General features: G+C 39.4%; 1 protein-coding gene across 4 annotated transcripts in view; it reads left to right on the forward strand.

Annotated features, from left to right (window-relative positions):
• Positions 1 to 17,957, forward strand: part of KLHL7 (kelch like family member 7) — a 63,581-nt gene that overhangs the window by 34,136 nt on the left and 11,488 nt on the right. For all 4 annotated transcript variants that reach the window (XM_001498016.6, XM_014739088.3, XM_023639359.2 and 1 more), the window contains one exon: positions 6,628 to 6,770. In XM_001498016.6, coding sequence (XP_001498066.1) covers positions 6,628 to 6,770 — 143 coding nt within the window. The remainder of the gene's footprint in view (positions 1 to 6,627; positions 6,771 to 17,957) is intronic.

A 17,957-nucleotide genomic window follows, 5' to 3' on the forward strand; every position in this document is an offset into this window, starting at 1 on the left:
TTTCTCCTCCTGAAGGAAACAGGGATCTGTGAACGCTTTAATTCATATTACCTCTTTCTTACGTGTTTCTGTTGTCCTGTATTTTAGTTCTCTTTTTTTAACCTTCCAAATGGGACGTTAAAAACAAATTTTTTTTAAATGCAGTGAGTGTTTAGATTTATCCATGTTTGCTAGTTTCTTTGTCCACCATTTCATCTTGTATCTTATCTTTGACCTTTCTTCGGAGAGTATTTTCCGTATTCCAAAAGAACATGCTTTACAAAGCTCATACATTATGGTCTATTGATTATAAACTATTCTTGTTATCTGAAAATGTCTTTTTATTCACCCAGTTCTTAAATGAAAAGTTTACTGGGCATAAGTTCTAGGTTGAACATATGTTTTCTCAACATTTTGAAGATAATATTTCACCATGCCTTCATCATCACTGTTGATAACTGCTTGTCATTCTTTGTAGATAATCTGAATTTTTTCTGTGGCTTTTTAAAAAAGCTTTTCTTTGTTTTTTGTGTTTAGCACCAAATATGTCTGGACATTCATTTTTTTGTGTTTACCTTGCTTGGTATTTGTTTTGTTTCCTGAGTCTGGAAGTCCGTGTTTTTCACCAAGTTTAGGAGATGCTCAGCCATGATCTCTTCTAATACTGCCACTCCTTCAGGAATTTTAATTAGAAATGTCAATCTTCTCTCTATGATTTCTAAACTTTTCATTCATCTTTGTCTCTTTGTGTTGCATTTGGGGTAATTTCTTCAAATCTGCATTCCAGTTCACTAGTTCTTCTTTCATCTACTTCTATTCTAATCCATTGTTTAACTCCTCCTTTGAGTTTTGAATATTAATTAAATATTTCATTTTTTCCAAATCAGCCTTGTCATTTTTGATGGTCTTTTTTCCTTGCTCATGTTTTCAGTTCTTTCATTTCTTTAAACATTTTAAATATAGTTATTTTATATCCTGTGTTTGGTAATACCAATATCTGAAATCTTTGAAGACCAAATGCTACTGTTTGTTGGTTCTGGTGACTTATTCTTGGTGGCTTAATTCTTTATGAGTGTTGTTATTTTGGATTGTAGGTTACATTTGATTGATCTTACTCCCAAGGAATATTGGGAGTCCTGGATTGTATTTCTGGGGATCATCCCTGTCTTCCTCAAGAGGAGAATAGTGTTTGCTTTTGCCAAGTGCCCTGGGACACAACAATCCAGGACTACTTTGAATTTTTCTTGATTTATGTTTTCCTAGAGTTGCAGGTAGGGTAGAGTCAAACCTCCAACTTGCATGAGGGAAAGGTTGTCATTATAAATTCTCAAAAGAGGGAGACTTCACATCAGGCAGATTTTTTTTTTTCTTAGTTTATCTTTTCACTGAACATACATGCAATCCAAGTGATCGGCTTTAGGCAGAGATCCCAGTTCCAACACCTTATCTTGTGGAAGTCCCAGACTTTCTTCCTTCCCTCATACAACCAGTAAAATCAATTTCTGGGTTTCCAGTATTATCAGAAGTGCTAAGAGTAGCTCCAGGGTCTCTTAGTGCTTACCTTTCTGATGTTTAGTTCCCTGTTCATTTTTGGTCCTCTGATCTTTGAGGTGGGATCTTAGCTATGCATTTAAAAGAATGTTTTATTCTTTCCAGCATTATAGTTATTTTGTAGCAGGGAGGTATTTCTGAAAGTCTAATCTGTCGTACTACTGTAAGTGGAAGTTTACATTGTCTTTTAAACAGGCATGAAATATGTAATGACTATGATATGCTTAGTTAAGTATACTCCTGCTAACTCTCCTGGGCTCTTCTTTTTTTTTTTTTTTTTTTTTTAAGATTTTTTTTCTTTTTCTCTCCAGAGCCCCCTGGTACATAGTTGTGTATTTTTAGTTGTGGGTCCTCCTAGCTGTGGCATGTGGGATGCTGCCTCCCCATGGCTTGATGAGCAGTGCCATGTCAGCACCCAGGATTCAAACTGGTGAAACCCTGGGCTGCTGAAGTGGAACGGGTGAACTTAACCACTGGGCCATGGGGCTGGCCCCACCCTGGACTCTTCTTGAATTCGTCCTAAACCAAAAACCACATGGACAGTATCCATCAAAGGGGCAGCAGTACAGATTTCAATTTATATGCGATGAATTAGAAAGCCTCCCCTAGAAGGGAGTTTGAACCTACTTTGAACCCTTAAGTTATTTTTTGGTACCTCATCTGGACATCTTAAATTTCATTTATTGTGTAGCTCGTTTCAGGCACAAAGTTAAGGAAATAAATAAAAGAGGAATGAACTCTTTCACTCCTGCCTAAGATATTGTTCTCAAGAGTGGTAATACATTTCAGTGTCCTAATTATTAAATAGTGTCTCTTGCTCTGGAAGTTAAGTAAAATTTCCATTAGACTTACCACACAGCTACTGCTGTGGTTTTAGGTAAATTGACCCAATATTGTCCCTTAGATTGGAAAAATATTGTGATATATCCATACAATGGAATGCTCTATGGTTACTAAAAATATTTTGGATGAATAATAATATGGAAAATTTTCATAAGTGACAAAAGCATAAAACAGTGTATAATACCTTTTCATTAAATAAAACTGAAATTAAAGAAAACAGACTAGGAGTATTTGAACCTAGATAAGGTTATCTAGGGAAAAAGAGAAGAGGGTATGAGTCAAGGACATTTCCTTATGAATATCTACATTTAAGGCGTGGAAGGAGGAAAAGAATCAGGAAAGAAGAATTCACAGAGCTACTTGAACCAAGCTGGTGTCTTGAAAACCAAGGAGTAGAGAAAGTTTTAAGAAGTTTAGCCATAAATGGCAACTAGCCTCCTAAGTGTAGAGAGATGTCAAAAAACCAGGACCAAAAAGATGCCATTAGAGCAAAGGTTTCATCTTTTGGATTTCATACGTGTTAATATCAGATTTTTTGTTATGTCTCCATTCCCAAACCGTGTGTTATTTTTCTGGCCTGAGAGTCTGATTGGGTTGAGAGCTGCCCCTTGCTTCATACATGCGTGAGCTGTTGAAGACAGTTACCCAGTCTCAGTCAGAGTATAGCGTTACGTGAATTCTGCATTGATTTAGAAACAAGATAGCAGAATTATTGCAGAAATTCACCAAAGTGTAGAGATTAGCCACTTGAGCAGGAAGTTTTGTTTAGTTTTTGATTTACTAAGCTTATTAAATTTTTCTTTTCCTTTTTTTAAAAATAAAGAGCAATCAGTTGTTTTATAACTCTATGACTAAATGCAAACAGCTGAAACTCTTCCAGGTTTTGGGGCCTAGGCAGAGCTAAATGGGGAGAAGAAGGCCTCTAGCCTCCCTTCTTCAGATCATCAGTTATCTTCCTACCATCTGACTTAGTGCTGCCTTTTGAGAGTAGAAGAAAAACAGAAAAGATGAAGAAAAATAGAATAAAACTAAAGTAAAAGAATTTACAACTAAACGGAAATGAGCTATAAAATAGAAATGAAGAACAGAGTCAGAGTCACTCCAGGGGCCAAAGTTCTTACTCAGGATTTGCAAACGACCATACCTAACTCTCAAAGGAATAACTCCTGAAGGAATAAGCCTAAGGAGCAAAGAGCACCACCCGGAAAGGTGCCAGAGTGTTTGTGCTCAGCCCTGACCTTGGAGAGGAAAAACCCCTCAGTGAAGGAGTCGCAGCTCAGCACAGTTGACCATAGTCAGCCACTTTTACCCAATGGCTTGTTGCCTAGAAACAGTTCCCTCCTGTTTCCTTCCCTGCCACCTGTCTTCACTTGTTGGGGGTTTGTGCTCATAGATTCCACAGATTCCTGTGGCCTGTGTGGAACCTTCTAGAACAGTGACACTCAAACCCCAGAGTTTCTAATCAGAAAGTCTGGGGTAGTGTCCAATAATTTGGATTTCTAGCGTCCCCAGGTGATGCTACTGCTGCTGATCAGGGAACCACACTTTAAGAACCACTGTCTTGGGGGCCAGCCTGGTGGCGCAGTGGTTAAGCTCGGACATTCTGCTTCGGCAGCCTGGGATTTGCTGGTTTAGATCCTGGGTGCAGACATTGTACCACTTGGCAAGCCATGCTGTGGTAGGTGTCCCACGTATAAAGTAGAGGAAGATGGGCACAGATGTTAGCTCAGGGCCAGTTTTCAAAAAAAAACGCCCCTGTCTTAGACCTAGAGCAGGAGGAGTGGGGAGTGAGGTCAGCAAACTGCACCCCACATGGTTAAGCCAGCCTTGAGCTGTGGTGTTTACATTTGTAAAGGATTGTGAAAAACAAACGAAGAATATCTGACAGAGGCCATATGTGACCTGCAAAGCCTGAAGTATGTACTCTCTGGCCCTTTATAGACAAAGTTTGACCCCTGACCTAGAACACGCACCAGAGCCTTGGCTGCTGAGGTTTCTAGCTGTTCTAATGCCAGGGCTGCTACTCACACTCTGAAATGGAAGGAAATGCTAAATATTGATGCTCATTCACTCACAAACTATTCTCCAAACCTGTCCTCTCTCTATTCCTCTTATAAAGGCCAACACAGCCTCAGAAGTGTTTTTGCATGTGCTGTTTACAATTGTTTGTTTTATTTTGGGGCCAGTAATACGTACTGCACACCAAGTATAATTCAAAAAGGTATAAAAGGGTATAGAGTGAAAAGTCAGTCAGTCTGATACCCCTGTTCCCTATCCACTCGTCCCCTCATGCTGGAGGTTACCATTATTATCTTGTATGTCCTTCCAGAGGTGTAAGTGTGTGTACACAGTCGTTTTCTTGCATATGCATGTATAACTTACTATGTATAAAATGTGTGTAGATATGCATAAACAATGTAAATTTTTAAAACAAATGATATCACACTCTGTATACTGTTCTGTATCTTGCTTTTTTTCATTCCACATTATTTCTTGGAGATCATTCCATGTGTACACGTGTACATATTACTATTTCTCATTCTTCTCAATAGCCACATTTTTTAGCCACTTCCCTGACAGTGTACTTTAGGTTGATCAACTCCTAGAAGGGGCATTCTTGGGCTCAAGGGCATTTGTAATTTTCATGGATCATGCTGTATTGCCCTCCAGATAGTTTGTACCCATCCACATCCCCACCCGCAGTGTAGGAGGGTGCTGCCTCTCCCCGCTTTATCATCTACTGTGTTTTAGACAGTTTGATCTTAGCCAATCTGATGAGTGAAAAAGTATGATTTTAATTTGTGTTTCTCTGACTTGAACACTTGAGCATCTTTTCCTATGTTTAAGAGTTGTTGAGGGGCCGTACCCGTGGTGCAGCAGTTAAGTTCACACGTTCCGCTTCTCGGCGGCCCAGGGTTGCCTGGTTCGGATCCCGAGTGCAGACATGGCAATGCTTGGCAAGCCATGCTGTGGTAGGCGTCCCACATATAAAGTAGAGGAGGATGGGCACGGATGTTAGCTCAGGGCCAGTCTTCCTCAGCAAAAACAGGACGATTGGCAGCAGATGTTAGCTCAGGGCTAATCTTCCTCACACACACACAAAAAAAAGTTGTTAAGGTTCTTTTTCTGTGAACTGTGTTCAGATACTTCATTTAATTTTCTATTAAGTTGGTGGTCTTAATGTTATTATTAAGCAATGGGGTATCTTTTATATTTCTTTTATATGATTAATAAATATTTTCCTATTTTGTCATTATCTTTTGGTTGTTTTTTCTTTTTGCCATGCAGTAATTTACCCTGAAATTTTATGTAGTTAAGTCTAAATATCTTTTTCATGGCTTCTGTGTGTTTTGTCTTTTCTTAGGCTTCCTGATTCTGGGCCTGTTTTTTTTTTTTTTTAACTATTATATTTTTCTTTTAGTGCATTTATGAAATTTTGCATATTCAAATATTCTGTTGATTTGGAGTTTACATTAAAGTAAAATATGAGGTAGGGGTACAATTTTTTCTCCATATTATTGTCTAACATCTTTTATTGAATTATCCACCTTTTCCCACACTGATTGAAGGTGATACCTTACAACAGTTTTTGTTAAGTGGCCCTTGACGAAATTAAGGAATTGCTGAAGGGAAAGGGTCCCGTTATATCACAATAGTTCTGAATCTTCATTGCATTTTAGAATCCTCTAAGGCGGTACTTCTCAAAGTTTTACGAGCATCTGAATTACCTTGGGATTTTGTTAAATATGTAGATTCTGATTCACTAGGTCAAGGGTAAGTTCTGGGATTCAGTATTTCTAAGAAACTCGCAGATGCTGAAGCTGCTGGTCTTTGAACCACATTTTAAGTGGCAATACCAGTACCTGGGCCCAGCCATCAGAGAATTTTAATTGGTCTGTGGTAGGGCCCAGGTGTACATAGTTACAGAGATTTCCTAGGTGATTGTAGCGTACAGTTAAGATTGTGAACCACTGGATTAGGACATCCGGATTTAACTATTGCTTGAAGACCTAGGTAATTCAGTGGTGTATACTAAGTGGGTGGGGCAACCTTAGAATAGTGATGATTGCTGAGAAGAATCAATTGGATAGGACTCAGATCCTTACACATTTATCCTGCCTCTTCCCCCTCCCTCTTTGCTTGAATACTATGGGGAGATGACAAAAATAAAAGCATGATTATGTCTGAGTATTGCCTTTTTAAACCATTAAAGTGCCTGAAGTTCTTGAAGAGTTACCATGTCTTTTTCTACAGGTGGAATGAGGTATCATCTACTGTCTCCAGAAGATCGAGAAGAACTGGTAGAAGGCACAAGGCCCAGAAGAAAGAAACATGACTACCGCATAGCCCTGTTTGGAGGCTCCCAGCCACAATCTTGTAGATATTTTAATCCAAAGGTAACTAATTTTTATTCTTGTTTTTTGTTTTGAAAGCACGTAGACACTGACCTACCACCAGTAGTAATAACTCATGCCCTTAGGGATGTTACAGTTGATGGTGTTCTTTCACACATCTTATGAGATACATAGTATCTTCATTTTACAGAGAAGGACGTTGAGACTTAGTTTCACATGTTTTGGTAATTGCTCTGGAGCACTGCATAGTAACCACTCTCAAAGAAAATAGAAAGCTCGGTCTCCTATATGTTTTGTTAGCAACTCCTTACTTTCCCTATGTGCCGTTTTCAATGAAAATCTATTTCTGGAGCCAGAATTTTCTTTCTTTAGTAATTATGTTTTAATATAAAATAACACACAGTCATTTTAGAAAATTGGGAAAACCTAGAAAATGACAAAGAAAAAAGATAAAATTACTTTTAATCTAAGCTTCTAGAAATTATCACCTATTTTAATGTGTTTTCTAGTACATGTTATGCAAGGTGGGCTAGAAGATCCTGAGTAATAGGTCCAGGAACACACAATTTTTAAAAAATAAATTATTAGTTATAATCTTGAGAGAACCCACTCATGTTTCTACCCCTTGTTTCTTAGAACTGTGGTTTTTGGCTGTGGGAGAGACAATACCATATTTTGCTGGTACTGCATATATTGCTGGGGCAGAGCAAATACCACAGTCCTGAAAGATACCACCCCACCTGTATAAGGTGGTATCCATAACTGATATTGAATCTAAGCACATAATGGTCTCTTTTATCATTTTGTTGCCCCATTTTTGGTTGATGATAGACCTAATGAGTCCAGAGCATCCTGTCAACATCAGGATGCTTGTCTGATACTTCTTGCTCTGTGAAGTGGGTCTGTGGAGGCATTCTGTGTAATACTGTAGTGGTGATATACAAGGCATTTATAAAAACACGTATGGTGTAAAGGGTGCAAGAGACAGCAAAGGCCAATCCAAATCCAGAATAAGTATCATTTCCAATGAGGGGAAAGCACTGTCCCTTCAACAGTGGAAGGGTCCCAGTGTAGTTAGCCTGGTATTTCATAACTGACTGGTTCCCTCAAGGTATGGTAACAAATAAAGGGCTTAGGATTGGTCAATATTGCTGACAAAGTGGGTACTGGCCAGTAGTGAATAGCCATGTTGACCTTAGAGAGGACAAGTCCATTAGCTTCTATCGCTGCTGGCTTATGCAGCCTCTCTCACTGCCACTGTGGTCACTCAGAAGCCCATTGAGCAAGCATCCAATTGGGGAGGAAAGATATAGATGCAGTCCTGTCCATATGATTATTAAGAGACTTTTCTGCAGTTCTGGGCAATCTGATAAGAATTCACATGGGACATAAGTTTCTGGAGGCCCATCTAACATTATCCTTCCTCAAATCTCCTTGTCAGCAATCTTCCATTCTTGCTTATTTCAAATCTACATCCATCTGGGTAAACCATTAGCCACTGTCCAGGAATTGATAAAAACTGACCTTAGGCTTTCTCTCCTGAAAAGTGCAATGGACAATAAAAGCAACTGCTTGAAATGTTGCCAATTCAGAATATGTTTCTTCTGTATCGTGTTATCCTTCAGTACCATTCCTGAAGGGGCTATAATGCTTTAGCAGTCCATTTTTGGCTGTTACTATCACAAATGAATCAAACTCAGTCTCAGATTTATCAGCTGATTTATAGGGAACACCACCATGAAGACATAACCTGGGTTGAGGGCTAAGACAATGAATCAGGTGAAGGTACTGGGTAGGAGTTGTGATTATCCTTTTTAGGTATTCTGGGCCTTTGGGACCTCCATAAGCCCAGTCTGTGTTTACATACCACATTACTGGTTGAAGGCATGCTATCTGTGTAATTAGGTAGATCAGATAAAACTAGTCAAAATGGGTTAATGATGTGGTCATATGGTTTCCCTTGGTGTCAGACATTTGCTGTCAGAACCTAGCAGCCAGCCAGGAGCTATTTCCTGAAGAAATGGTACCTGCTTAAAGTAGGTTGGCCTACTCCTGCAGCTTAGATTATGGCAGAGCTAGAGAGTCAAGAGATCCTCGAGGTCAGATCATGAAGTTATTTTATTTTCCCTGCCAGCTGAAAAGAAATTCCATCTAATGGACTGGGCAGACAGGAACAGCAATACACATTAGCCAAACTGTTAGCTGTAGGCCAAGTTGTAGTGGTGATTTTAATCTAGTCCAGTAAGAAGACCACGTCTGGCCCTGCTCCAACCATCAGAGTCACCAGTCTCAGCAGTTCCTCCCCTAATTTGGTAGAGAAGGAGACTTGCAACAGCTTCTCTTTCTTGCCGTAAGTCTTAGCGTCATAACTCAGGATATATATGCTGCCAGATAACAACACCACCTCCTCAAGGAGGCAGGATCAGGTTAGATTGTACTCATTCCTATCTGGACTGTTCTTATTGGGCTGCTCTCAGCTCCTACATCTATCTCTGATTCATTCCTCCATCTCCAGAATGTAGCCTGACTTTTTCCTAAAGACATCTGTCTTCCTTTCTCAGTAGAAGACTGGGTGACTGGCAGGTACGATGAGGCTTCATGGCCTGTGCAGTACAATCCAATAAGCACAATGTTAGTATGCTTAAGAGGTTGATACACCTACACATCTGTTTTACACCAGGTAAAGTTAATACTATTGAAATCTCAGTGGCTATTTAATGTGTTTTTTAATTTTTCAGGATCCTTTTTGAGCTAAGAGCAGGAAAATGATAAATATACTTTTTTTCCCCAAGCAAAAACTGAAATCATAGCAGTTTAAATTAGAATTCTACAAACCACAAGCTTTCAGGTGTTGCTAATAGTTACACCCTTCTTGTTTCCCAAAACCTAACTATGGTGTTGATTTTGGCAGTTAAAACGCAATTAAACCAAGATTTTGTATAAAATAGTTGACCCTAAAATAAAGTAGATGGCTATTGTGATGTACAGAGGGACACGGAGAGTCCTGATTTAATTTAAGAGGCAGTGTAACATTGTTTCTAGAATAAGGCAAATGTGGAATGACTCTTAGCACTTTGTTTTTGGTCTGTAGTTCTAACACTTTCCTTGATTTTTTTTTTTTTTTTATTGGACAGTTGAAAAGAGATGCATGTTCTACACGAGCCTGGAAGTGAGATTGTAACTTCAGAATTCTCATTTGATGTCTTACTTTGCTCTTAAAAGTGGTCCATAAGTAATTAATCTTTTGTATGTTCAACCACAAATTTTTAGACTTCTGGTGGAAAAATTAAAATAATTGAAGCAATAATTACCAATAAAAACATCCTCATTTCATCAATTATCCCTTATTTCCTGACACTAACACTCTTAGAATCACATTCATTTATTAAATGTTTCTATTAGAAGTACCAGCCCCTCCCCTCTTTTTTTTCCTGTAAAACTTCATCTTGAAAGACTTTCACTATTTACTATTATTTGTATATAGTATTTTAATGTAAGTAGATTAGTCTTTGTTATTTCTAATATGAAACAATTAGGGGGCTGATTTCATTATAAATTCTCATTAACCTTGAATCTCCCAAAATGAACATTATTTCATTATTCAATTCCAATAGACTGCTTAATAAGAAATACTGTGTAGGAATTGTTTTATTTTAAAATTCCTGAACTTAATATTTTCAGAAATGTTAAAATGATTTTAACTAGTATTAAATGGGATCCACTTGTGTGTGGCCTATACCAGCCAAAAATGGTCATTTTCATTGAATTGATTTCCTTCAAAGGGGACAATTTAAGCAGTACTACTTAATTGAATTCTCCAGAATTAAGCCAATATCCCTATAAACTGTTATCTTTAGATATTCCTTGGATAGCTGATGAGAGGAGACAAATATTTGTATTAATTGCTGATTGAAAAATGATAAGAAAGAAAAATTTTTTCCTGAGTATTAACAGAAAAAGAAGTCTTTGGTTGCTATATTGAATTGAAATGATACTGTTCTTGTTATGGTCCTTTTATAAAGCCTGCTCAGCCTCCCCTTCCCCACCTGTCCCTGTTTTTAAAGTTTTCAAGTGCTTAGTTGTTACTAAAAGAGTTATTTATCTGTATCCAGTGCTCTATTCTCTTAGTATTGGTGTCCTCAAATTGTAGGATGGGAATGTCTTATGGTATTGATGCCTAAATAAAAGTTGACTTAATTGACCAGTTTTTATTTGGACTCTTCTTGTCAGTGTAACAATGGGCTCTGAGAGTTTAGAGCTTTGTAAGCTCCACCACTGCGGAGCTTTGGAAGGCTGGCTACTTTATGTGGTGGAGAATTAGGAGACTTTGCTCTAGAGAAAAAAGGATTCTGCATATGCCCTGCCAAAAACAAACAAGGAGTGAGGGCCAGAGCCTGTAAGTTACAAAGGCAGAAAACCATGGTGCCCCGTTATGTGGAACCATCATGTTCGGAAGATGTACCCTGAGTACATTTTCTTACTCAGAAATCTCCAGTAGACTTATCACTGAGCTTAGTGTCCCACCCAATGTGGGTACTCAAGTCTGTGAGGATGAATGAACCAGTATAACTTCGTACAGCATTTCACAAACAATTTTATCAGTTGGTTTTATGAGATTGGCTGGGCCCTAAATCAAAAGAAATAAAATTCAACTCGGGACACATTTTCCTGTTGGAAAAACGGTGCCTTTTCTCACAGTGTCATAGCCACCTTCCCTCTTAAATGGGCCCTCACTGCGGAGACAGGGTGAGCAGGATGGAAACCAGCAGTTCCACATCGCATAGGATTTTAAGAGATCATGTGCATAAAAGGAGTATAAAGCTTAAGGAAAATGATGTTATATTAAAAATTAATGAGGCTTTTAAGCGTGTATCAGTAGTGTTTGCCGCAGGCAAAAGAGTGTTGTAGAAGCAGTGCACTAAAGTAAGAGAGCGAGCACTGTTAAAAGGATCAGGAACACCTGCAGGAACAAATGTCCAAAATGGGCAGCAGTCATCCCAGGTGGCATGGACCCATAGCTGTGCGCTCCAGGGACTGACGTTGCTGGAATGCAAGTACGTGTTGTCATGGGTATCCCTTAAGCTTCCTTAGTTGTCGATATAATAGTCACCTAGGGTAAAAATCGGTGTTCTTACAGCTCGTGCAAAGTAAGTATTCCTCACGCGTGATTTTTTCCAAGCAGTTTGGTTAGATAGGTGGTCCTCACACTCATATAGAAGAAGAGATTGGAACACGTTCCGAGGTAAACTGTGCAGTGCTCTGGCTTCCTAGAGTCTCTTCCAAAATAGGGTTATTGAGAGTCTCAGTCTTTTTCTTTTCAAGCGTCTCCATAACATACTGTTTTATAGTGTTGTTCTAAAAAGCAACCTCATGGCCCCTTCCACCCCACATGGGTGCAGTGCCTGAAGTTCCCACCTTCAGGGATCTGTTTCCTTTTGTGTTAAGTCACTGCACCTGCAAGAAACCCCAGTGAAAACATGACTAACCCTGGAAGGAATGACATCAAACTCATTCTCCATAAGCCACAGCCAGCCATAAGTAATGTAAATTAATGGATCAGTCCCCTGAAAAGGCTCCAAGAGAGTGGAAACAGAAGGATAGCTATTTGATTAAGGGCTGTAAGTGGAAAGGGATGAGGTAACTAGGAATGGTGTCTCTGTGGGGTGATGTTTTAAGGGACTCGAGCCATCTTCGAACTAGCTGGAGGGTAGCAGGCACATGAGTGCAGGGTTAGAGGAATAACCAACAGAGAAGGCATAGCACCTGAAAATTGCGGTCAGCTACCGCTGGTAATTGTTCATGCAATGACCCAGAGGCACAATAACTAGAAGTATTAAATCATGTTCAGATAGGTTTGGTGTGGATTATTTTCCTTGAAAATTGGTGATCAGGTATAATAGTTATCCTCAGTTGTTACAAACAACAGAGCGTATTGTATGACAGCATATTGTACAGTTAACTGGTTGTAAAAGTATAATTTAAACAACATTTTAGCATATATTTACCAGTATCACAGTTCATCTAGAATTTGAAATTTATGGGTTGGGTAGCAGCTGGGAATGTGAAAGACACGTATATCATGGTCCTATCCTCCAACTCCTAGTGCATGAGCTGTACACAGAAGCATGAGGCAGTGAGAGAACACAGAAGCTGAGGGCAGTGAGGCGGCCACTGAACGTAGCCAGTTAAATGTCCGATGTGGGATAGACAGTGACGGCCTAGGTGGTGTGAAAGGAAGAGATCCCCCTAAATTGGGTTTGTCTATGGAAGCTTCATGGAGGCTTTTTTGAGGGAAAGTTATTGGTAGAGTTTTGATAGGAAGAAAGAGAAAAGACAAGAATATATGGAATCCTAAGTATGAATGCATTTTTTTGGCCTGATAAGTATGATTATTAAAATTTTTTGTAAACGCTTCCCAGAGTATTTACTTAACTGAATGGAATCTAACTTTGTGCTTTTTTTTCTTTCTTTTTTTTGAGGAAGATTAGCCCTGAGCTAACATCTGCTGCCAATTCTCCTCTTTGTGCTGAGGAGGACTGGCCTTGAGCTAACATCCATGCCCATCTTCCTCTACTTTATATATGGGATGCCTACCACAACATGGCTTGCCAAGCAGTGCCATATCCGCACCTGGGATCAGAACCGGCGAACCCCTGGCCGCTGAAGTCGAACATGCACGCTTAACTGCTGTGCCACTGGGCTGGCCCCTAACTTTGTGCTTTGAAAAAGAAAATAGACATGTGGGAGAACTGAAGGACTAGGTCATTGTTCTTTTTTCTTTTGTAAGGCCTTTTTTCTTTTCTTTTTTTTTTTAAAGGAAGGCAGTTTTGTAGAAAGAGCATTTCAAGTCTAGGTATATGACCTTAGACAAGTCAATCAGACTTTCTAAACTTCAGTTTTCTGGTCTGAACACAAGCAGTTTAAATCTCAGGATTTGTGTGAATATCAGTTATATTCCTCTGACTCCCTCCTTTTCTTTATCTTCATTCACTCAGTCATTTTCTCTGTGACATCCTTAGGTTTTCTCATTTTCCTGTATTTAAATGTAGAAAGGCTTACCATCATCTCCATTTTCTTTTTTCCCTTCACCTTCCCTACCTCTTCCAAACCTCTTGTCCCTCTGTGTTGCCTCCTATACTCTGCACATGTGAGCACAGAGTGGCTGTTTGTCCCGTTGGTGAGAACATTTTATTAAATGAGTATGTTACTGCATTTTTGGATCTGAGACAATCTTTAAAGTGTAGTATACCTTGCAGCCAGCCCCGATGGCCTAGTGGTTAAAGTTTGGCACGTTCTGCTTCAGCCGCCCGGGTTTGGTTCCCGGGCACAGAACCACACCACTTGTCTGTCATTGGCCATGCTGTGGCGGTGGCTCACGTGAAAAAGGAGGAAGATTGGCAACAGATATCCTTTGCTGTGCCGAGATTAAAACTTACACGTCAAGTCTGTTTAAAGGCAAATCTTGTGTTGAGGTAACTGGCGGGGAGCTCACACTGGGATTCTTCCCTACCGTTTCATTTATTTTCTACGCAAAGGACAACGGCTTGTATTGAGCATAATATCCATATCAGGTTTCACTTTGGGACTGAGTTTCATTTCATACTCAAATTTCTGAGTAGTTTAGGTTTGAGTTTTGTTTTTTGGTGGTGTGGTTTTGGTTTGAGAGTGGAGGGGAAGAACATTTTGTTACTTTATAAAGCAGCAGTTAATCTTAATTAGCAATTCCCTTTGAGCTGGTCGCTGTCCTCACTTCAGATGCCTCGCTAATTTTAACAGCTGAGAAATGCCTATTCTTGTGTTCATTGTTCTGAATTTTATCTAACAGCTGACAACAACACAATCATGCCCTCCCCCAACTATGGAAGTTTTTTTTTCTAGCTACAATGCTCTATTTGTTGAAGAACTTAAGTTACAGGAGTATTTTCTCCTAATGGCTGATTATTAATCCCTTTCTGGACTTGGGATGTTAATATGTTTCCATAAATATTTGTGTAACCCTGTTGAAAATGAGTGCATTTCAAAATGGCACAATCAAGTGTTTACTTCTGCAAAACTGGAGTGTTCTAATAAACATGCCATTTGAAAGAAAGGCAACGACTCTGATCCATCCTGTAGTTGGAATTCAGCCTCATAGTATGATAGCTGTTTTAGTTTTTCAATTCTTAAGGCCTTTGACTTAAATTCATTTTCATTTCATGTTTCTGTTAAAACACTTATTATTATAGGCGTCTGCTGTTAGAAGCAGTTGTTTTCCTTGTACCATACTTTTGGCACCATTTCCCTGATTGTTGCATTTACTTTTTCTGTTTAAAGAAAGTAATACATGCTCATTGTAGAAAATTCAAATATAGCAAGATATAAAGGAGGAAGCCAAAGAGCTCCCAATTTTGAAAGACAGTTATCAATAGGTAGTGAACACCATTCCAGTCCTCTCATTTTAAGTATATGAGATCATACCATACATGCTATTTTGCAAAACGTTTTTTAGTCTCTCAGTATTATATTATGGAGATATTTTCATGTAGTGAAAATACCATCCTTTTGAAGGCTGCAGAGTAGTCCATCATAAGGATATACCGTAGCTTATTTAATACCTATCTTCTTCATGCATATTTGGCCAATTTCTAGTTTTTCCCTATTAGAATACCCCTGCAGTGAAACACTCTTGTATATGCCAACTTTGTACACTATCTAGTTTTTTCTTCAGGGTAAATTCCTAGGAGAACAGTTGTTCTAGTAAAGGGATATAAATGGCAAGTATTTAGATTTACCAAAAAAGGAGATGTAATCCTGGTCCCTAACCCCAGGTAATGTGTGTTGGTTGGTGACAGCTCTCCCTGTTCCTCGGTGTTGCAGCCACTGCAGGACCAGAAGCCATAGTGACAAGAAGCACACAGGAGTCAGTGTAATTTAAAGACAGCACTGCAGTGAGGAACTGGTCCGGACCAGGAGCTGATGCAGCATCTACAGTCTCTGCCCTTTGGAAGGTTAAGAATGAAGGTGGCTCTGTTGGATGATACCTTTCTATAAATGTGACCTATCACCCAATAAAAACATTCCCTTCAGTATGCTAAGTCCTGGGCCAGATAGCACACAAAGACATGGGGAAAATCCCTATTTTCACAGAAGCTATGGTTTTGCCAGTTGAGCATTGTGTTTGTAAGTGGTAAGATGTGGAGGCAGTAGAGGACCTCAGCAGCCATCCTGCCAACCTCCTGATTTTACAGATGAGACTGTTGAGGTCATTCAGTGTCAAGTCAAGTGCCCAGAGTCACTTAGCTAGAAAAACAATAGGAACAAGAAGAACCCTTGCTCCACTCCCAATCCAGTGTTCCGTAAGATTTTTAGAGAAGCAGGGCAGTGCAGGGGTTAAGAGCACAGCTTTGGAGTCTGGAGGTGGTAGACTTCAGTCTTGGATTCACCACTTTCTTACTCTGTGACCTTTAATAAAGGGCTTAACGTCTCTACGATTTAGTTTTCTTATCTGTAAAATGGGGATATTACCTCATAGAGTTATTGAGGAAATTAAATAAGAAAATGTTTTAAGGTATTTCAGCATAGTTCCTGGAAAGGGAAGTGCTCAGTGATGAATAAATTAATAGTAGCTCTTTGTTTAGTGATACATTCTACGTCATTTGGACCCTAAGATCATTGGATTTTAGGGCTGAGAGGGACGGGCCCTTAGATCATCTAGTTTCGTCTTTTTGTTTTACAGATGAGAACACTAACGTCCCTGAGAAGTTAAGTGACTTAGATGAGACCCAGGGCTCCTCCACACAGAGCCCAGCTTGGTACCCAAGATTCCGAGCTCCTTAGGGCTATATTCTTTGTGACCTTGTGAAGTGAAGGAAGCCAAAAGTGTTGTTATGTAATTTTCATGAAACTACTTCTAGGAATGTTCTGGCATCTGGCATAAACCTACTTTCTATATAGATTGTTGCCATAGTTCTGATTTTTTTGTAACAGCGTTTAGAAATTAAGTCATATAATGGCTTAAGAGAAAGTGTTTATAATTTGATCATCTTAAATTCAAATTGATTACCTCTTTGAGGTTTCTGCAAGGAATCTATGGTTTTATCATTTTGTTAATTTTGCTTTCTTTTTTTTCTAAGACTCTGTCTTCCCTAATTTGGCTTGGTTTCCTCTCAAAATGATGCAAAATAAAGTTCTCCAGTCTTAGAAGTAAAAAGTATTTCTTTTAGTTTGGACTTTAGTTGTCTTCATTATTAAAATCTACATCTGTCGTGTTTCTATTATTTGAGGATTCATGTGCTTTCAGACTACTGATTATATAAAATCAATCCGTAGTCTCAAGGAAAATAGCAGGCTGATGTTTTTGCCTTGAGGCAATTAGAGAAAATATTACAGCCCCTCATCTCAAGAAGCACATGCTTTGACTACACTGTCCTGTAGCATTGTACTTCAGTTGGAAGACAACACAGGGCAAGATGTGACCAAGTGCTCAGTCATCAAGTCCACTTCAGTGCAGTGGGGATTCAGGAAAAGGAAATCGGGGAAGCCTGCAAGAAGGAAAGGAATCTTGAGCTGGAAAGAAGTCTAGAATGTGCTATATCACAGCAGAGACAAGAAAGGCTGACTAGGACCAAGGAAGACAGGACTTTCTACCTGGGTGTGTCTGCCTGTGTATATGTATGGACGCGTATGTAGGTGATAGTTCAAAACTTAAGAAATCTTGCTACCTGCGTCTTTTCCAGGCTTTCCAGTTTTCTCATTTTCATATCTTCTCAGCAGCTAAGCACAGACCCTTGCATGGAATACTCAATAAAACTTCACCTGAATTAAATTAGATTTTTAGGGTAACAGTTCTCTGCCTACACACATACTCCTCCCCATCTGTGACTCGTGCTTCATCCATTTTGTTGCTGACATGAAAGCTGCATGTCCCTCTAGGTTGCTCTGTAGCCTAGGAGTGCAGGGAGCCATAAGTGGCCCTCCCTCCACCTGCAGGTCCCAGGTTGGGAGTGGCCTCATCACTAAGGTAAGGCCCGGTGCTCATACCCACTGAGCTGACAAGCCTCACCTCCCATCTATTTTTGCCCTTCTCTCCTTGCTTCTTTATCTACGTACATCATCTCCTAGGCAGTTTAACAAGTTATTAAAAGGCAAACATCAAATTCCCTTCTGAGTACTCTATTTTGGATGAGGGGTAGATTGGGGGAATTAGGTAGACTTCCCAGGGAGGTCTACCCATGTACATATAAGGAAAAG

This window comes from Equus caballus, chromosome 4, assembly GCF_041296265.1.
Source record: "Equus caballus isolate H_3958 breed thoroughbred chromosome 4, TB-T2T, whole genome shotgun sequence".
Lineage (NCBI taxonomy): Eukaryota > Metazoa > Chordata > Mammalia > Perissodactyla > Equidae > Equus > Equus caballus.